Source organism: Suillus discolor (assembly GCF_016758755.1).
Source record: "Suillus discolor strain FC423 chromosome Unknown F5147scaffold_20, whole genome shotgun sequence".
Taxonomy (NCBI): domain Eukaryota; kingdom Fungi; phylum Basidiomycota; class Agaricomycetes; order Boletales; family Suillaceae; genus Suillus; species Suillus discolor.
This window is the reverse complement of record NW_024541267.1, coordinates 575,744-595,599: the sequence shown is the minus strand read 5'-3', so window position 1 is coordinate 595,599 and position 19,856 is coordinate 575,744. Positions and strand designations below refer to the sequence as shown.

General features: G+C 47.4%; 6 protein-coding genes across 6 annotated transcripts; 2 read left to right on the top strand and 4 right to left on the bottom strand.

Moving 5' to 3' along the window:
• Nucleotides 1–315: 315 nt before the first annotated feature.
• F5147DRAFT_689653 (ATP dependent DNA ligase domain-containing protein) lies at nt 316–5,137 on the bottom strand. Its single transcript, XM_041436982.1, has 29 exons — nt 4,850–5,137; nt 4,740–4,799; nt 4,552–4,686; nt 4,370–4,500; nt 4,235–4,320; nt 4,051–4,187; nt 3,827–4,002; nt 3,683–3,778; nt 3,546–3,631; nt 3,460–3,495; nt 3,136–3,410; nt 3,050–3,086; nt 2,904–3,000; nt 2,686–2,850; nt 2,592–2,635; nt 2,448–2,537; nt 2,347–2,401; nt 2,261–2,297; nt 2,129–2,210; nt 2,016–2,076; nt 1,881–1,963; nt 1,717–1,822; nt 1,327–1,669; nt 1,245–1,274; nt 1,134–1,198; nt 1,003–1,086; nt 807–941; nt 681–757; nt 316–618 (listed from the first exon to the last, which is right to left on the bottom strand). The coding sequence occupies exons 1-29, from the start codon at nt 5,045–5,047 to the stop codon at nt 605–607; spliced, it is 3,021 nt and encodes a 1,006-aa protein (XP_041294275.1). The 5' UTR covers nt 5,048–5,137; the 3' UTR covers nt 316–604.
• A 40-nt stretch (nt 5,138–5,177) lies between these two features.
• On the top strand, nt 5,178–7,690 carry F5147DRAFT_836268 (Pkinase-domain-containing protein; the record flags this gene model as incomplete). Its single annotated transcript, XM_041443994.1, has 2 exons — nt 5,178–5,360; nt 5,412–7,690. The coding sequence occupies exons 1-2, from the start codon at nt 5,252–5,254 to the stop codon at nt 7,688–7,690; spliced, it is 2,388 nt and encodes a 795-aa protein (XP_041294274.1). The 5' UTR covers nt 5,178–5,251.
• Nucleotides 7,691–8,423: 733 nt separating this feature from the next.
• F5147DRAFT_132358 (uncharacterized protein) lies at nt 8,424–10,492 on the top strand. The gene is made up of 8 exons (XM_041428198.1): nt 8,424–8,537; nt 8,592–8,616; nt 8,810–8,864; nt 8,917–9,177; nt 9,227–9,367; nt 9,424–9,642; nt 9,692–9,775; nt 9,824–10,492. The coding sequence occupies exons 1-8, from the start codon at nt 8,474–8,476 to the stop codon at nt 9,998–10,000; spliced, it is 1,026 nt and encodes a 341-aa protein (XP_041294273.1). The 5' UTR covers nt 8,424–8,473; the 3' UTR covers nt 10,001–10,492.
• A 643-nt stretch (nt 10,493–11,135) lies between these two features.
• F5147DRAFT_651853 (uncharacterized protein) lies at nt 11,136–11,820 on the bottom strand (the record flags this gene model as incomplete). Its single annotated transcript, XM_041433559.1, has 3 exons — nt 11,136–11,245; nt 11,302–11,554; nt 11,710–11,820. 3 exons carry the CDS (start codon nt 11,818–11,820, stop codon nt 11,136–11,138), a joined length of 474 nt encoding a protein of 157 aa, XP_041294272.1.
• A 255-nt stretch (nt 11,821–12,075) lies between these two features.
• Nucleotides 12,076–14,653, bottom strand: F5147DRAFT_796774 (laccase; the record flags this gene model as incomplete). Its single annotated transcript, XM_041443176.1, has 12 exons — nt 12,076–12,541; nt 12,592–12,656; nt 12,708–12,731; nt 12,784–12,932; nt 12,989–13,009; nt 13,063–13,801; nt 13,852–13,879; nt 13,931–14,006; nt 14,060–14,218; nt 14,275–14,343; nt 14,394–14,445; nt 14,496–14,653. 12 exons carry the CDS (start codon nt 14,651–14,653, stop codon nt 12,402–12,404), a joined length of 1,680 nt encoding a protein of 559 aa, XP_041294271.1. The 3' UTR covers nt 12,076–12,401.
• A 1,998-nt stretch (nt 14,654–16,651) lies between these two features.
• Nucleotides 16,652–19,444, bottom strand: F5147DRAFT_132256 (uncharacterized protein). Its single transcript, XM_041428197.1, has 4 exons — nt 18,854–19,444; nt 18,687–18,785; nt 17,454–18,632; nt 16,652–17,398 (listed from the first exon to the last, which is right to left on the bottom strand). Exons 1-4 carry the CDS (start codon nt 19,382–19,384, stop codon nt 16,736–16,738), a joined length of 2,472 nt encoding a protein of 823 aa, XP_041294270.1. The 5' UTR covers nt 19,385–19,444; the 3' UTR covers nt 16,652–16,735.
• Between the last annotated feature and the right edge of the window lie 412 nt (nt 19,445–19,856).

Here is a 19,856-nt window from a genome sequence, read left to right as displayed (position 1 = left end):
CACTCATTTGCCTGACATCGAGGGTGAGGAACAAGAACTTGAGGATGGATGGGATAGTATTGTTCTAGTATAGCTAACAATTTGTACTAGTATGCTTGAGTCTGTATGTTACTGTCATTTGGCTTGCATACCTGGGGTATACCCATTGCGTGTACTGTACCTGTCTAGACCCATCTGACCTGTCATGGTACCCATACCTGCTGGTATCCTCAGGTATATGGGTACAGGTGCAGGTCGAGCTCCTGGCACCCACAGGTTTACCCATGCCAATGCCTAGCTGGATCTGTCCAGCTCACAAGTCACTATAATTTGTATGCAAAGGAGTATGATACTAATAGTAATACATTATATGAGCAGAAATGTAGCACCTTGTTGTGCACAGACAGATCCAGACAGACTGCCAGAAATTCAGATTCCCAGACTTTCTGGAATTATCTGACTGAATATCAACTTTTTTGAAAATTATATCATTTTTTCCCCAGGAAGGCTCTCCTGATCACTCAGCCCCTAACTCAATGTAAAAAGGCAACCCCAAAAATATTTTTGAGGAAACACATTGAATAAGAATTGTACAATCAAGGAAGCAATGAAGCAATGATAAGTACTATGGAGCAAAATCTAAGAGTGACAATTTCAGCATAGAACGTTCCTGAAGACCGATAGCAACTAAGACTTCTCACCTTCCTCATCAAGTAACGAATCTTCTTCTAAACAAGCTGTCACGTAATCGGATATCACCAATCGGCGTCGTTTAGGTCTAAGATTTGCCTCAGTTGTGTATGATAAGATTGTATATGAGCACTTACCTCGAGGTACGCTGTATGAGCGTCAATCGTCGTGAGTCGTCTCGCTTGTCCAAGACAACATGCGTGAGTTTTGGATCGTCGAGTGCCACTATCTTTCCGCCATTCTCCTGGATGCTTCTTGAAACCTGGTCGAAGCTTAGAGTATCGAGGTTTGATATCAGGAAAACGATACTTGGCACCTGAAGAGAAAGCTCACGTAGTGGAGATCTCCCGTTCATACTTGGTTTTCACCGGCATGCCGTTTCTCCGCGCATTGCCTGGCGTGTCAAGGTAAAAGCAACTACCACCGACAGTGAGAGCCGATAACCTGGAAGACACGAGACCTACAGATGCCTGAATATTGCTGTTGCATCGTATTCCCTCGCTTGGTCGTCTTCCCCCATTGCCATGTCCTGATGTCATTGTAACAGGACGCCGCATGAATGAAGAAACCCTTACCTGTGACTGTGAATGAAGTGTGGTGTTCGACTGTCGGGATAACTAGTGAATGATGGTTATGCCATACAATAAAATCACGCACGTTGTCATCAAGGGGCTTAACAGCGGGACTGTAGGGCACTTGGAACCACTCATCATCATCTTCCTCTTTGACATCATCGTTGTTTGAATCCGCATCAGATTCATCCTCCGTTTCACTGTCTTCTGAAACGGCAGGCTTGGCGTCGACTTGAAACCAGTCCGCAAGTTCAGGATCAGTGTCCTCAGTTTCTTCAAGTTTCGGCTTAAAGCCTTCTGGGGTGATTGATATGTTCAGGCTCGCGTCTTCCTCTACAGTTCCATCAGTCATTTCTTGGTCCTCGTCAGTGTCCAGCTGATGATAATCGTCGGATTCTTGACGTGCTAAAGTGGCGTGGAAGAAGTACCTAAAACAAGTGTGATCCTTTGCAGAAACAAGTACTGCAACACCTACATCTTTCTAAGAGGAACGAGCTCTCCCCGGTGTATACAATCCGTGACCCACTGAGGCCTGATGATGTCAACACTGTCCTTGTCAATCAACAGCTTAATGTCGTAAGCTGCGAGATTGTGATTAGTCCCTCGGAGTAGTTGAAATATCAGTGCATAGATACTCACGCGTAGCCGTCCCTCCATAAATGACTATAACAGGCTGTTTGGATGTAACAACTTGCACGCAGCTACCCCCATTGGCATGGATCCTGTGGGGAACTCAGATCTAGATATTTTTTTTCAGATATGACCCTGTCTTACAATTTCATCAGTTCCTGACGGTCTTGATTGCCTGTTCGTGATTTTGGGTCTGACGACACCACTTACAATCAAAGTCACCGTTGATCGAACACCAGGCAGTAAGTAGGACTCACTGAATTTCATATCCTCAAATAGATCTGACTCAATCTCGACTGCACGTAGATTAGGTCCTTGGTATTGTGGTAGGACAGTTGCCTGAGAGATGCTCAGACAACGATAGCACGAAAAACCCTAAACATACATACCTTCTTTGCCGTTGTCTTTCGCTTCTTCTTGGACATGCTATTAAAGATTAACATAGGTATTGATGAGAAAACCAACGATCAGTTACCCGGCATCACTCTCCATCTTTCTTTTACGCTCGGAGCGCATACTCTCCAGAACAGCTAAAACAGGTTAGGTTTTGTACTGATGGAATACAAAGGCACGCACCTGATGCAGTCATGCAATCTGCAATGTACAGGTCGTCGCGAATTGACAAAGCTCGAGGAAACCTCATAGTAACGCCCAAATGATATTGGTCTATTTCACATGGCACATCAGCGAGACAACGCGTTCAAAATGATTGCGCGATACCTGAAGTCGTGATCTCAGCTGCCTTGACCTTCAGTATGAACGAACTGACAATCATATCGTCAGTCTGTGCCAGCAGATAAAGTATGGGTCATACTCCTCTGGTTCCAGATACAAATCGCCTTTGTCTTCGTATGTCTTTTTTGCAGTTTGTAGAAATTCTGGGGGATGTTTTGGATCCCATACTTTCCAAGGCTTTTGTCTGAGCCAGATGTAGTCTGCAAATGATAAACCTGTGCCCACTCGGACAAAGGTGCTGTACCTAGTATCCATGAATGTGTATACACAAGATGCTGAATCTATTGCAAGACTTACTTCGGCTCTTCGTCACCCTCCGGGCGCCGATCGTCGAGGACTGCGCAGATGAGTGTCGAGACACCTCCTGAACGTTTTCTAGTGCCGTAATTGCCAGCTACATTGCGGTTGTATGCTGAGTGAAGACAGTAGATCTACGGACTCACCGACTACTAACACGTCCACGGTCTCGCCCATATTGTCCTGAAAGTACTGTGAGCGTAAATGTAAGGGGGCGCCTCGATCTATTTACCATATATTCTGGCTTAACCTTGATCCAATCCTTGTTTCTGCCGTTTAAGATGTACTCGGAGTCAGGGTGTTTGATCACAAGGCCTTCCCCTCTTGACGCCATCACTTCGTCCATCTTCTGCCGAACATCTTTGGCGGTCTTGCCTTCGAACTCCGCGGTGAATTCAATGCGGCCCGGAACCTCTTTGATGCATGCGCGCAAGTTGCGCTTGCGGAACTTGAGTGACTTCTGGTGGAGGGACATGCCATTGAGATAGAGGAGGTCAAAAACCTTAACTAGATTGAAGTAAGGGTTGCTGCAAAATCTAGAATAGTGCACACATACAGCATGGTCTAGGATTGTGTTCCTTCTTTGATTTATCTGAGGGGTATCATAAGCACTTAGACAGATGACTAACTGGAGACACCGACCAAGTGCAGCTGTCTTCAAGGTACCAAATGGCAAGTTACGTTCAGAAACAGGGTCCCAGACTAGCATTTCTCCATCGAGAATGATACTGCAACATAACTTCAATTACAAACGAATGAAACGTCGAGATAAACTCAACTCGTCGATCCGCTCATCGAACGCAGAGTCAATAAAAGGCGTTAAACTGCCCTGCCCGACATGCTGTCCGTACAAGTAAGTATAATCTTTTCCTTTCCTAAATCAAAGGTCAATTCAGGTCATTGGTACACGCGAAAAATCCCACCTCGAACAGTAGAAGTATTCATTTCCGCGCTTGTGCAGCTGCATGCGCTCGCCATCGAGTTTCTCTTCGATAATAAATTTATGTCCTTGCATTTCCTTCACAGAGTCCTCAATCTTATGGGCCGGTCTTTTGCACAGCATCGGCGCAAATGCACGGAACAATTGGATGGATTTATCCTATGTCATATCAGCTCTTAAATCCTCAATGAATAGGAAAATTTATACCTCAGCATTCAACCTCCTTGAAGGATCCCATAGCTCCCAAGCAACCTTCTTGAGGTCCGAACAGATGTTGAACAGATCTTGCGCATCCGGATGGAACACGCCAAAGACGGTGGTTTCCTTCACAGAAATGACCATGTCTTGAAAAGTTGACACATGATTGAAGCCATGACGGAAGAAAACATGCCTTTCAAAATTATACGCACAATCCACCGCTGTTCCTCAGCAGTAGCACGATTGTAAATACGCTGCAGGATTCTAGACTGAATGTCACTGTGTACTATTGTTAGCCAAAGAGCCTATCGAAAATCATCATGCGTACTGCTTGCCGATGTTCTTGGACAAGTCATCCAGAATTTCATTCAAATCATAGACTGTCAGGCTTCCCTCGACGACGGAGGATCTCTTGCTCACGACCTCGTACAAAACTGTGGGGAAGTCACCAGAGCTTTTCTAGGGAAAGTTCAACAAACGTGCTCAACAAACGTAATACAAGATACAAACATCTTTTTCGGTGGGCTTCTTCCAGTTGAGCAAGCGGATCGCATCTGGATCTCTTATGCCGAGTGGGATCAGTTTGATGTAGGTCTTGGCGAGGTTCTTCTCCTTCAGGCCATACACAGCACGCTCACGATCTTTCTGCTCACACGTTCAGCTTACCCAAATAATTTTTAAAGTGACAGCAAACGTGCCTGTGGGAGGATCAGGCGGAGAACGGGGTAAAGATCATGCCCGATTTCTTCTCTCCAATGCTGGCGCCACAGACGTGTCAATACTGGTTTTGTTCGTAGACAAAACATACGTTGAACCAGACATCCAAAAGTCGCCGTCTTCGTTCGGGCTTTCTTTCTGTTGATAACTTCTCAAATAGCCCAGCTAGTACTGAAAAGGGAGCACTGCCATTGTTTTGCGGAGGAAGTGGATAGGCTATAGTTTCTTCATCGTGAATCGGTCCTGGTGAGCCTGAAGGCGATGTCGGTGCAGGCGTAGGCTGCATCATTATCTTAGGAAATCAATAAAACAGATATGTTGTTCTTGGTTGTAATAGTACTTTGCAAGTCCTTGTAGTGTCAGGGGATGAAGCTTGAAGGTTGGCGGCAAGAAAGTCAAAACGCGTGACTCGAACTAATGAGCGTGTTATTTGTTTCTATTTGGCTACTCTTTGCCCGAAAATCTGTCAGCCCAGTCTTTCTTACTAACCACTATGGACAACGAAGACTATCCAAGGCTTCCGCGGCGGAATCGTAGCGGGGACGATCCAAAGATGATTGGACTATGGAAGATCGGAAGGACTATTGGCAAGGGAAGCTCAGGTATCTATCTGAGTTGCTGGCAAACCATGCGCTTTCACTGATCCCAACTAGGCCGCGTAAGGATCGCACGACATTCAAAAACAGGACAATATGCCGCAGTAAAGATTGTGTCTAAAAACATCCTCGTGAACTCTATCACCAAACTTGTCGACTCCGCGGAGCATATGCTTCTCAGCATTGAACGTGAAATCGTGATCATGAAGCTCATCGACCATCCAAACATAATGCGCCTCTATGACGTGTGGGAGACCTCCAGCGAGCTCTATCTTATTCTTGAGTACGTAGAGGGTGGCGAGCTCTTCGATTATCTGTGCAACAAGGGGCGGCTATCCACCTTCGAAGCATTGGGCTACTTCCAGCAAATCATCTCCGCAATCGACTATTGTCATCGACTCAACATTGCGCATAGAGATCTCAAGCCTGAGAACCTTCTCATGGACCAAAACAAGAACATCAAGGTCGCAGACTTTGGTATGGCTGGTTGGCAGGCTAGGTCCAAAAATGGTTTACTTCAGACGGCATGTGGAAGCCCTCATTATGCGGCCCCGGAAGTCATCATGGGGAAGGAGTACAATGGACGCGCTTCTGATATCTGGTCTTGTGGCGTGATTCTATTTGCCTTGCTTGTGGGACGCCTTCCGTTCGATGATGAGGACCTACCAACACTGCTAGATAAAGTCAAGTCGGGAAAGTTTGATATGCCAGCCGGGATCGATCTCTTGGCCAAGGATCTTATCACAAAGATGCTGCAGAAGGACGTTGTGAAACGTATCACGATCCCTGAAATTCTCACTCACCCATTCTACCTTTCCCAAAAGCCAAAGTCTGTCGACGCGAGCACGCCGAGGCTTAATGATATAGCAAGACCTCTCTCTGACCTTGAAGACATTGACCAAGATATTCTCTCGAACCTCCGCACGCTTTGGCACGATACATCCGAGGAAGACATCAAAACTAGCCTCAAGAGCTCCGAGCCAAACTGGCAAAAAGGCGTTTACCGACTGCTCACCAATTATCGGGACAAACACTTGGAAAATTACGACGAGGAAGAGGAGATGGTGCAAAGAAAGACACGTAGGAAGAAATCAATTGGGAATGACCCTCAGGGCATGACTGGGACCACATCCGAAACACCCCACCTGGCACGCGCGCCTTCATTTCTTCCCCCTCGCGCAGCTCCTCCGACTCCACGTAGCGCAGCTGGTCGCACGCTTCCCCTGCACAGCGATGACAGTGATAGAGACTGCATACAACTAGGCGTTCCTCGTATAACTCTGTGTTCACCGACACCGCCACGTCCAGGGGCTGATCTCCGCTCTCCTTTGTCATCATATATCACATCTCTAACATCGCCCTTATCACCCACGGCTGGTTCTACAAATTTGCCCGCGATTGAAGTCCCGGAACTCAAGGATGATAAAATGCAGCATTTTTTCCGGCAAATTGTGGAACATCTTAATGCTATGGAGGCGCGCACTGCAGGCACACCCCATCTTGATCTTGGAAACACCTCAGTTCTACCCACACCTGTCAATATCGAATTCGACAAGCATCGGAAAGGCAACGTTGTGCAGACCAGAGGCTATTCGTCACCCCAGGAGATCATATCCGGCGCGGATATAAGGCGCGAACGACGAAGCCAGTTCGGAGAGGCCGATAAGGAGAATATATCTCTCAGTGTCAGTGGACCCGGAATCGTCAAGAAGTCATCTCTGCGGAGCAACGATGCTGACAGACGGCCTGCGCTCCGCGTGCAAATCATTGAGCCCCCGCTCAACAAGCTACGCAAGAAAGGCGGCAGTGACACCCCAGCCGCCGTCTCACCTGCGTTTTCTGACAGCTCATTCACTCTTCCCGCGACGCCGCGGCGGCGTTGGCTTGATAGTGTTTTCAAGTTCAAGCCAGTAACGTACCAGCTTCTGTCCACGCATGACGGGTTCACATCACGCGAGGAGTGCCGTCGAATGCTGGTGAACATGGGCGTCCGCGTAGTCCTCACGCATGCGGAACATTCAGGTGTGCTCAAGTGCAGAACAGACGATACGAAGGATCTATCTGGATTTCTGCCGGCACTGAAGTCAGTGCGGTTCCGCGTGGAGGTGCAGAGGCCGACGCCTGTGCAAATCACTGCTGGATATCAGGTTGTACTACACTTGATACAGGAAAGGGGCGCGTTATCAAGCTTCCAGGCAATTTACCAAAGGCTGAGAAGGAACTGGGAGTTGGACATTCCACGAATGCTGATGACACCGAATAGTCCACTTTTCAGCCCTACAGAAACCGAGATGGGAGGGTACGAATTTAGCGAGAGGTTAGTGTACGTTGATTAGCTTGCTGGTACGATCTGTGAGACATGTAAAATTATTTTACAGTAGATACCACCAACATTGGTATTCAATTTTTGTGTCTAGTGGACCATCCATCGTCGTCGTCGTACTTGCGAACCGTGATGGTGGTTCAATGAGGAGCGTGTCATCACAATCAGTGGCCATGGCTTCATCGATGGCTTGCGGAGGAACTGATTCTTTGAGGGAATGGTGTTCCCATCTACACTGCTGATTCGGATGAAACGTAGGAGCTGGATGTAAGCAACTTCCATTTGATCCCATTTGCGGAATAGCTTAACGGCAGCTTCATGTGTAAGACCAGGCACATCTGCGCAATATGATCAACAAAGGCAAGGCAGTATGAACAAATCAATTTCCTGTGCGGTATTGTTCTGATTCACGGAGCTTGATCTCCTCCAGCTTCAACTCCTTGGTACTTTTTGGTCGGCCCTTGTGGCGAGCAGCTCTCTCCTGCTCAAGCTCATCGTCATGGCGTGTTAACCACACATTACTAATGATGGAATGTAGCTCTTCGAGTGAGAGCGTGCCTTCTGGAGGTATTGCATGGTAGAAAAATCCGTATACATCGACTGAGGTTCACCGCATGAGAAGATGTGCAACTTGATCAACGCAACATGGGATACGCAGACTCCAGAGTGTCGCTGTGTCACATTAATGTGACAAGAGATGCCACGTGCTGCACTGCCGCTGTCACACAGTCACGTCTACGGGTAAGCACTAATTTACTGCGACAACTTGGCGACAACTTTCAATTTGCTTGCAACGATGGCAGCTACTTCAGGCGAGCAACCGGTCATCAACAAAAACAAAAAGCATCGCAAAGAGAAACGTAAGTTTCTACATTTTAACAATCCGTGAAGGTAACCGTGAGGTTGCGTTTCAGCATGGGACACCGATGACATCGACCAGTAAGTATCATCTTCATACCAGTTAAAATCATTTCTCATTGCATCTCCTCTCCAGTGTAAGCACCGTTATATTTACTGTCAACACATGCTCAAATCTTTTCCAGTGGACAATCGAACCCTTCCAACCAGATCACAACAAAGGCGGCATATTTACTGAGGAATCTTCTTTCGCAACCCTTTTCCCAAAATATAGGGAGAACTACCTGAGGGAGGTTTGGAGCGCTGTGACTAAGGTTCTGGACCCATATGTGAGTCAGCGCATCAGTTTCCGCCATACCACACCATTGACTCAGCATCCAGGGCATCGCGTGCACATTGGACTTGGTTCATGGGTCCATGTCCGTCCGAACGACACGCAAAACATTCGATCCATACATCATTCTGAAAGCGAGAGACATCATCAAGCTGCTTGCAAGAGGGGTCGCAATCACTCAGGCTCAGAAGGTATTGCAGGACGACATGGCATGCGACATCATCAAAATTGGCAATCTGGTTCGTAATAAGGACCGGTTTGTGAAGCGGAGACAACGACTTATTGGACCAGATGGGAGTACGCTGAAGGTGAGTATCCCATAACTTCGACTATCTGCATGCCATTAACTTTTTGCAGGCCATCGAGCTTTTAACTCAGTGTTACGTTCTCGTACAAGGAAATACAGTCAGCGTCATGGGTCCGTACAAGTCACTCAAGGAAGTTCGACGAATAGTCCTCGATTGCATGAAAAACATTCATCCTATCTACCGCATCAAGGTGAGGTGTGCCCACCAACATGTGTTCCTTCCGCAGCTCTATTGAATCGTTCGCAGGAGCTCATGATAAGAAGAGAACTTGCAAAGGATCCCAAGTTGGCAACAGAGTCCTGGGACCGGTTCCTGCCCAAGTTCAGGAAACGACATCTAAAAACCTCTGAAAAGACGAGCAAGAAGAATGAGAAACTCGCAGCTGATGACGGAACACGCACCAAAAAGGAGAAACCAGCAAAGAAAGTGTACACACCCTTCCCCCCGCCACAGCAACCACGGAAGGTAATTTTCTCTGCCGCTGTTTGTTGAGCAGTGCTGACGTTATGTCCAGGTTGACCTTCAGCTTGAGTCGGGAGAGTATTTCCTCAAGGTCCATGAGCGAGAAGCCCGGGAAGTTCAACAAAGAAAACAAAAAGTGCGTGCTTTGCAGTGCGATCTACAACAAATCTGATTTTATCTGCAGCAAGCTGAAGCAACGCTTAAACGACGAGCGGAACGGGCAGAGGTATATGTCGCTCCCAAAGAAGAAGCAGCCCCTACAGTTGAAGAGAAGCGGAAGCGACGGCATACAGAAGTGGATTCCGACGATCGGGCGGGGAGGACGAAGAAAAAGAAAAAGGACGTTGCTACAGAGGCTTGATGAAGACCCTATTATATAGTCAAGTCACGGTAACGCTACGCTCTGGCTAACTGTTCGTTCATCGGTAGTAGAACTAATAGCACGGTGAGCAAGGACTAGAAGCGCGCGCGTCTCAGCGCGACAAGGGATGGAGGTATAGGTTGAGGGTATGATAGAAACAAGTACCTCGACATCGTTGAGCGCATTTTCACGAACGATCACGAAGAAAGCCAGGATTCCAAGTCAACATGCGGACAAACAGCAGCAGACCGACGACGCTGTTTCCGACGCTCTCGAAACCACTTTTCATGCTCATTCTTGAAAGAAGGCTTTGCAGATAGAATGTCGAGTCGTTACTTCGAGCACTCATGAATGTACCTCTTGGTCCTTATATTGTTTGTCGCTCGATACCAACAAATTGCGGGGGATTAATAGGAATAGGATCACAGAGACTGGACCTGTGATCCTATTCTGCTCGTATGTGGTATATACTATTTATAAAGGTTTCTGTGGTTCATATGTTCAAGTCCATATATATAGTTACATAAAACCGATTTTTTTATTTTTTGTGTGCTAACATATATATAAGCACGAATAGGCGCCGGCTGTGTCAATTGTGTCCACCCCGTCATGCTGTGCAGCACTGACGCACCTGTCTCAGGTCTTGGATTGGTTGGCATTCTAGATATCAACAAGCTCACGCCCGTTGTGCCTTCGGCACAAATCGAAGGAGCACTACGCGCTCCTTCAGGGGAGGAAAATGAGTGTTGTTCCTTCGTCACAGGAAGCCAAGGAGGGCTACGCCCTCCTTTGGCTTCCTGGCCTCAGGCTGCATCCTAATAAATTGTGCATTTTGAATAATTTTGAAAATACATTTATGAGCAGTTCAAAAAAACTAAAAACACAATCTACCACCACATAAAGTACATAGTACATAGTACATAGTAAGATCAGTCAGTTCTACATTCTTTGAGCAGGGTTCTGACAAAATTACAAAATATATAACAGTATCATTGAATGTATTTATTTTCCCATCTTTGCCTGTCGGAAAAAAGTTCCCAGGGTTTTAAGGCCTTGCAAGACATTTTATAATGCTCTATTTGGAGGGTGTCCTTATAAGGGCTTTTAAACGGGTAAGATAATATTTTAATGCCCATTAAAAGGCACTTATAAGGGCCCTTTTGATGACCTTATGTTGAGTTTTGCCTCGCTGTGCCTCAGAATGGCCCATTAAAATGCCTTGTAAGGCCCTCTTAAGGTGCTGAGCTGAACTTGTAATCCGGCAGTATTACAATGGTACCTAACTTTTTTCCGACACCTACCCATCTCCCAATTGTCTTTTACATCCTCCCGTCTCCTGTCTCCTGTCTCCCGTCTCCCGTCTCCCGTCTCCCATCTCCCGTCTCCCGTCTCCCGTCTCTCGTCTCCCGTCTCCCGTCTCCCGTCTCCCGTCTCCCGTCTCCTGTCCTCCCATCTCCCGTTCTCCAGTTTTTGAGTCTCTCCCATTCTCCCATCTCCCATTCTCCCTGTTTCCCATTCCCAATTTTCTGTCTCCCTGTTCTCCAGTTTTTGAGTCTACATTGTCTTTGTTTCCTTATTATTTATTTTTTCACAACCTTTTGTCATTCATTTCCTGTCACTACATATATTCATTGTCCCCCTGTCTGTATCATATGTTGTTCCATTTTCATTTTTATTATTTACTGTATGTATGTACCATAAACAATTACAATAGGGTGTTGAGTAGTGCGCTGCAGCGGCAATCGAGTCGGCGCTCGAAAGCTCGTGACAAAGCCACGCGAGTTTCCAAAAACAGGTTTAAGCGAGGTAAGCGAAACCATGTGGCCTTAAGCGTATCTACGCGGCGTAAGCGCAAACCACGCGAGCGCCCGAGCGTTCCCGAAACCGTTCTCCCTTTCTTCTTAAGATTACGACGGCTACATTGCTCTCCCTGACAGTGACTTAGCGGTCGCCGTTTTTACTTTTGGAGCTAATACAGCTGTACAGCATAAAACCCGATGACTGAATGTCATCGCTTGTAAATATATAAGCTCAAACACATAAATGACATGCTAAGACATTTCATCATGGAAGGGGGAAGATACAAATGTGTTTCTGATCCTGTATTATATATACAGGTTTCTATGTAGAGCTTGTATTAGAACAAAAACAAATAAAGAGGGTTTTACGGCGACCTCTATTATGTGTAAATATTAATTACCTACACTAATACTTCTCTATAGTATGTGTTGGGGGCAGTGTGAGAAATGTTGGAAATAGCTATGTTTTGGGTGTAGTGAAGAAGTTCCCACAGTCAAAAAAATGCGTTGGTGATGCACAGGTCTGCCACTACAGTCGCCCCTGTTTGATGCGTTACTATAACGCGAACCTGAGCTGCCCCCAAATAAACGAAATCGATTATCTATTTATGCCCGGGGAGAGGTGTTTCTGGGAAGAGGAGAGTGGTAATACTAGCTGCTTCTTCCCAGGAGAGGCGACCCTCACCCCCCAACTGCGTGGGTGTTAAGGAGTAAAAGGTCGGGCACAGCTGATCCCATTCCTCTGTAAAGCAGTTCAGCCATGAAAATAGAGTCTCCTCAAGTATGACCTACTTGGAACGGGGTTTAGATGTGCAGCGGTGTCTAAGGGACTTTCCGCCATTACCACGGCAAACCCGCTATATACAAAGAATCAGTCATTTCTTTCACGAGGATGTTCACAGACATACGCATCAAGGTGCCAATCAATGTGGCTTTTGGTCCAGAGTTAGTACCATTCTTGACAGCTCAAGAAAAATAACATACCAATGCAAGAACCACGGGCCATAGTTGTCGGTCGTCCATCGTATCACCATTTGTTGCCCAGGGTTGCCTGCGCTTACTACATCGCGGCGAACTGGGTTAACATAATTGAAGGTGCTGTTGCCTGCGCTCTGTACAACATCGAACGCGTGCTAATGACCATCATCAGTACCGATCCAACATGTCATCGAAGGCGCGGTGAACTTACCCCATGAAGGTGTATGGGATGCTGGTACAATATAAATCAGATACATAAGCATCAAAGGAAAGGAAAAGACGTACGGGTCCACCTGGAACATTGGGTACTACTGGTATTTCCATTGTCAGCTCCACTACTTTGTTGTGTCCTAGAGCGTATACACTCCCGTTTGGGAGCAGCTGGAACGGATCTTGAGCTCCACTGAGAATTTGGAGTAGAACAGGAATGCTGGGGGGGCTGAATGTGACATTATTGATATAGAATAATCCGGTGTCATTGGTAACCTTGAAGTGGAGGTTGATATCTGCGTTCCCATATCCTGGAATGCCAGGAGCACCGGGATTGATAAGAGCATGCAAGTTGGTCTCTACCAATATGTCCTGGGGTGGCACATAAGCCGTGGTCGGGTCGACCTGTGGAGCGCCTTGGTAGCGCAATATAGCAGAGTTCTGTCCTCCCTCGAAGGATGGATTCACCAAATTAGGAAGACTGCGTATCCAGTAATTATCCACCGGCTGATCGGCTACCAGAACCACAGAGTAGCGTTGACCCGCAAAAATCTGGAGCTGGTCTACCACTAGTGGTTCGGTTAGCTGTCCATCCGCTTCGATGACGGTGAAGATGTGGCCATCGATGGTAAAGTTGAAATTAGGGTCGCAGGACATTGCAACCAGCCGCATGCGATATCGCTTTCCCTGTTCGACGTTGATCACAGCCAACTCAGACGCGGGTCCGCCTGCATAGCGACCCAGTCCGTTGATAAGTGTGGAGTTGGCATCGGCGTCTACAAGGTGGCGCATGACGGGGGCCACAGCGTGATACCTAGTGACATTGCTTTAGTGGGGCAGGTTACCAGTGTACTTAAAACCTACCAATCGGAAAGTGTAATTACGGTACTTGCTGATAACACATAATGGTCAGAGGGTTAAGATGAACAGATTATTCTCTTACCATCGTCGACATCATACATGTATGCCAAAGGGTCATCAGGATCATAAATTACTAGGGCTCCCCTCAGGCCATCGCACTATTCCAGAGGTCAGTCCTCCACTGCATGCGCAAGATGCAAGAGCCACTTACATATTGGACGGAATAATGGCTATGATACCAGTAGGTGCCCGCTTGGTTCGGAGAAGAGAAATTGTGTACAAAAGAGTGGTTTTGTGCAATGGGACATTGTGTGACGAAGGACGTCCCGTCAGCATAATTTGTCCCATTCTGGAAGATACCGTGCCAGTGCTGCGGGCGGTAAACATGGTTAATTAATAAAAGCGCGGGTGATTGGCACTGCTTACGACACTGGTGCTCAAGAACATCGACTCGTCTGTGAGCTCGTTGACTACCTGAATGGAAAAGTTATCTCCCTACTGTGAGATCAGCACTGTGTACAACAAGGAGGTCGACGGAGGCTCACCTTCTGTGCCGCAATCAAGGGTCCAGGGAATATGCCATTGACGAGAGTTGCTCTGTTGAAGATCAGGAGTGAGCTCAAGGAGTGTCGTGGCAATAGACTCACGAGCGTTCGAAGCCATCAGGAGCGATGACTTTATTAGCTATGGTTAATGTAGTTTGGGGGCCGAGTACAGCGGGCTGAGAGTAGGACTGTGAGCGAGACACTATAGATGCAGCATTAATTAATGAAACGAGAGAAGCGATTAGGATAGGAGTAAGCATCGTGATTATTTACGATAGGCCGTAGTGCTCGCACCCGCAAGAGTAGTGGGATGCAGGATAAGATGGCGATGAAAGACACATATCCCTCTCAGCTTTTATCTTGCAGCGGCAGCCCCGAGGGTATTCTAGTCCAAAGCAGCTGTACCTCGACTGATGCCGACCGGCGTGTGATCACCCCATAAACAGTTGCTCAGCAATCCGACGGACATCTGAATTTCAACAGCGTATTGCCTTTGAAGTTAGCACTTGTCCACTAATTGAAGAATGGTGGCGTACCACAGTTGCGTCTTAAAACCATGACTCGGACAACATAAAGCAAGTCAGACGACCAGGACAGTGCAGATGTCCCACAGCAGTGCCAATGTTAGGTTGCCACGTCAGTTCAACTCTTCAAGCATAGAAAAGAATACAGATGGCTAGTGGTAGTCAAGCATGTGCTGCGAGAAACTTGGATTAGAGTTGTCTGAAAGGGAAGGCGGTCGCACCCTGAAAGGGAGCTGAGCGCTAACGTATTTGTGGATTGGAATTAATCAAAAGAGAATCTGTGTTAGACAGCTTGGATAAAAGTCATAATGTCATCGCAGAGGTTTTGTGCTGTCTAACCAATTACGTCGTTGTGCGATGGAAGGAAACGTGTACGGGATCAGGCAGTGATCAGACGGGATCCATCATCCTGGACCACGTATGTGCCTTCGTGCCTTCATTTTCATTCAGTAACGATCAAGAATTTGCTGTATGGCGTATCAGTGACGCTAGTCAGATAACAGCTTATTGCAAACATGAGATGCTCACCGTCAACGCTCAAGCGCTCACCCCTCGTGTGGCGTCGCAAGAATGTGCACACTAGCACTGGTAGAATCAATAATGTGGACCAAATTAGCTCTCAGCCGAAAATAACTGCAATTTTCGGCACAAACCTGAAGATGGAACAGTGGAGAAAAGTGGTCGGAAACCGTCGGATTTCAATACTTCACTATTAGTATTGCATAGGAATGCAACAGACACCAAGTCGGTGTGCGCCTTCCTTGCAAAAGAGGTTAGTAACATCATTTGAGATCAAACACCACGGTGGGCGGTATCCAAAGCGGAGATTGTTCTTCGAAGATGGAGGCAATACCTCCAGACAGGAACAGCTTCGCTGTTTAACTAGGATTAGGGGATGCACTAGTGTCTGAACCTTGGCAATTGCCGACTGTGAATGTCTCGGCAAATAGGGAGACGGCTAGATGCGGCAAGCTTTGATGGTTGTAGTACATTCACAATAATATCATCATAGAATGGTGAAAGTGGGGCTGAAGACACCATAAGGGATCTATCACATCAGCCATGCATGTGTTATCAAATGGAGAGCCCGTTCACGGGGCTGCCAGGCTATGGTGGTTACTATAATTGAAGATTGCGACAGACAGTCGAGTTTGTCTTGAACGATGTGGTTTTGAACCGAACCTTGCAGACAGACTTTCTCCTAGCACTAGCGTGGACGTCACGGTGGGAGTCATCTCGACCATTAAGCAGTGGCTGTGTCATGCCGCTTCCGAGTCAAACCCCGATGAAGTAATGCATGGCAGGCGGAACCAACAACAAAAGGCATAGTAGGTTTCCCTATTAATAGAGCGTCGGGAGGCAGAACCCACCTTGACGACTGATCACACTATAGTGTGCTGCATATATGATATATCAAACTGCGGTGAGTACCAGTTTTTGGAAAAATAGTCTCGCTGCCTTGGGCCTCGATCCTCGGGACTGGAAGATATGTATTACTTCCGCGTGCCTGACCACGGATGCAAAAGTGAGGGTGAGTTTGTACCCCAGTTTCATATGGTACACTCATTTTCTGTTCGTCATATGTATTCTACTAGCTGGCAACAGATGGGCAACTCTTCGCAAGGTACTTGAGCAGAGAGACAACAAATAACACAACAATAATGACAAGAACCTAATAACCTAACAGCAAGTTGCCAAAGTGAAACGATAAGATACACAAGTAGAATGAAACGACATCAAATCGTCCAGACACAGTACACTCGTAATCATGAAAACAAGATCGAGCTCACAGAACGAAATCAAACAACATAACACATCTCAGAACCACCGAGCCCATTTCCCCGGACTCGGCATATTCGGGCTCTCGTACAACAGACCGCGTCGTCCTTCAAATAATCCAATCGGGCTCTCATGCATCCCTTTCGCCCCAAGTCGCGCCAGCTCCTCATCGAGGATCGCCCCTGGATCATGTGGATCAAATATAGACTTTGATCCAGGTGTGCGGAAAGGCGACTCTGCAGAGGAACTGTGCGTAGGAAAGACCAGCTTCTTGGGCGTCACAGGCGGGAACAAGATCGAGGTATCTTTATGATGATGTCCATGTCCATGCGTGCCGCGCTTGCGCGACGGTGTGCGGATATTCTCGGTATCAAATACAGCAGGGTTAATCCCATCATCCGGGCGGAAGGTGGCAGAGGGGGGTGGGTCCAGATTGAATTTATAATGTGCGAGGCTTGCGGAGGGACTCATGTGGAGGCCTTTATGAGATAAGGGCGTGCGAATAGGTGAGAGTTGTACAGTACTACTGCCACCCCTGCGAGGAGGCGTTGAAGGACGGGGAGGGGGTGTTATAGGTCGGTGTGATGTAGATGTTGGTAACATGGGCGGAAGACAATCTTTAGCAAGCGGCTTGGCTTTCTTGGATTTTCCACGGCGGTCGAGAGTAGGAGATACCGGCACGGGAGGTAATCCAACGGATTTCTGCACAAACGCAGTCGATAATTAAGCAAAACACAGACAAGAGGAATGTGCGTACCTTCGGAGGCGTTTTGGGAGGCGGTAACCTTGCCTTCGAGTTGCGTCTATCAGTATCTAGTAGAGTAATTCCAGACTCTAGCGGAGGGGTTGACTCGATACGAGGGCTCATACCGCCATCGAGGTTAAAAAAGAGGTGGTCCTCAGAGGACAACTGGGGACTAGAAGAACTTTTACTCGGCGTGAGGGCGGGTAGTGAGGAAGGAGGAATCGGCGACGTCTGCGCCGCATCAGAGCTATTGACTCCAGATGAAGGAAGCAATGACGATGAACTAGCGCGAGCATAACTCGATGATGGTGGCAAGGGAGGAAAAATGACATCGGCAGGCAGCTGTACACAGTTTTGGTAGTAAGGTTGATGATGCGCAGAACTATGAGGAGGAAAAAGAGGGAGGAGTTGCGAGTACGATACAAGGGTTGGCAGAGCGGAACTTGCAAATGCAGGTGACGTTTCTCGTACAGGCGAGCTTGTCCGCGGTTCTGCAGGTGCAGGTGCAGCGCTTTTCTTCTGTCGTTTCGTTTTGCGACCAGGCGCTGATTCTTCCGCTGCGCGCTTCTTCGGAGCAGTCTTCTTGTTGGCCTCCTTAATTTCCGCGCAAAACTCTTTCCTGAAACCGCCATCAGCGAAACACTCAAGATCGCAGTCCCAAATTGCCCAGAGTGTGCGCCCAATACTGCGATCACGGGGAACCTTACGGAAGCACACTGTTGTGCTGAGGACATGACGAATAGAGTTCATCCACGTCATTTCGCTTCGGTTGTAATACGGGTACACGATCGTAATCCAATCATAAAGTTCCTGTAGGGTGAGCCGATGCTCTGGCGAAGAAAGTATTGCTTGGCCGATAAGAGCCGCATAGGAGAGATCTGGCTTTCTCGTAGAATATGGACCGGGGGGAAGGGTATATGGAAGATTTTCGTAATCATCTTCGTCTGGGAGGGGACCCATGGGACCAGGCGATGACACAAGGTTGACAATAGGTTTAGAGGGCGTCGCGAAGGGAGAAGATTGAGGTGGGGAGGAGGAAGGTAGAGGGGACTTGTAATAGGCGTTGCGGCGGGGGGTGATAAAGTTCGCATTGGAAGTGTCTGCAACACTTGATGTATGTAGTTGATCAAAGCTTGAACAAGAACGGTGACGCGTGGGAGTTGGTGACTGGTCTCGGGGGGTGTAAGAACCCTTGAAACAAATTTGTACTCATTGTAATTGTCAAAAATTGGAATTTGAACATACCCTTTTGAGACGTGATGGATGCTCTATGGTATCATAGTCTCTATAATACTTGTGGTGCTGAGGAGTGACGGGAGGAGGGAGTTCATCCTCGATGTTGTCCTTGAATGCAGCAGTGTACGTAAGTGACAGCAACATCGAAAGTGGCGCACTATTTAGATAGTACACACCAATGAAGCTATGTTGGTAGATGAATCAGATTGATCCAAAGATGGGACGCGTCGTAAATCGCGTGATTGCATGAACGCGTCAAGGCTGAAAGCTGTGCTTGCAGGGGATGGAGAAGGTGCATTGCGGTCCTTGTCCTTCTTTCCTCGCTTATCACGCTTTATTTTTCGGCTCCTTCTCTCGAGGATCATTTCCATGCTGTCCATATGACGGAGCGGGATAGCGGGCTCTACGGGCTCAGATTTGACAGGCGTGGAAGGAGGAGGAGGAGTTTGAGAGGCAGCAGACGCGTTTTGACGTGAATTTGAGCTGGAATGGGAGCAGGAGCGAGATTTGCCAAGTACAGAAGCAATACTCTGTTGTGCATCTGCAGATTCTGCAGAAAAAACGCGAAGAGACTTCGCGTCTTGAGTAGTCAAAAATTGGCGCATTTGGTCGCTATGACGGCTCAAGTCGTCGCGGGTCAAGCCAATTTTCTGTAACAGGTTGGATATGGGTGAAACAGGTTTCGCAGGTTGTTCAACATCCGCCATGGCGGTTTAGAAAAAAAAATACAAAAGATATGGCCAGGCAAGACTATAGGAGGAGTGAAAGTGATTAACAGTTACCAAGGGCGGAGTTTCAAATCAACGCTCTTGTGCATTTTTCATCATCCACTCACGCGATCTCAGCTTGCACACAATTAGATTCTTCTGCAGGGTCTGGACCAATGTTAACCGTGAACTTACTATAGTCTTCTGTGAGCTTTACTCAAGCTTAAGCTAAGCTTGATCCCTTGCAGAGTGCCCCAGCCGACACTGAAATGACTTGCAGGAATCACACAAGTGGAATTCGGATGTCTCACACTTACGGCTCAGAGGTCCACGCTGCAGAGATGGTTCACACTGACTTTTCGCTTTGACACGCTTTAGATTTTACTGGAATTTGAGCGTGAGGTCTGTCTCATTCCTGTGGGCATTCACGACGTCTTGGATCCCTCATAATACTTGGAATTGATTGGATTCT

Coding starts and splice junctions, on each gene's coding strand:
- F5147DRAFT_132256 (XM_041428197.1), bottom strand. CDS start 19,384: ATGGCGGATGTTGAACAACCTGCGAAACCTGTTTCACCCATATCCAAC. Junction 18,633..18,686: donor ATCCATCACGTCTCAAAAGG/GTATGTTCAAAT, acceptor ATTTGTTTCAAG/GGTTCTTACACCCCCCGAGA. Junction 17,399..17,453: donor CTCCCAAAACGCCTCCGAAG/GTACGCACATTC, acceptor GCGTTTGTGCAG/AAATCCGTTGGATTACCTCC.
- F5147DRAFT_132358 (XM_041428198.1), top strand. CDS start 8,474: ATGGCAGCTACTTCAGGCGAGCAACCGGTCATCAACAAAAACAAAAAG. Junction 8,865..8,916: donor CTAAGGTTCTGGACCCATAT/GTGAGTCAGCGC, acceptor CTCAGCATCCAG/GGCATCGCGTGCACATTGGA. Junction 9,178..9,226: donor CAGATGGGAGTACGCTGAAG/GTGAGTATCCCA, acceptor AACTTTTTGCAG/GCCATCGAGCTTTTAACTCA.
- F5147DRAFT_689653 (XM_041436982.1), bottom strand. CDS start 5,047: ATGATGCAGCCTACGCCTGCACCGACATCGCCTTCAGGCTCACCAGGA. Junction 4,188..4,234: donor TGTGCGTATAATTTTGAAAG/GCATGTTTTCTT, acceptor CAACTTTTCAAG/ACATGGTCATTTCTGTGAAG. Junction 1,199..1,244: donor CACTTCATTCACAGTCACAG/GTAAGGGTTTCT, acceptor CAATGACATCAG/GACATGGCAATGGGGGAAGA.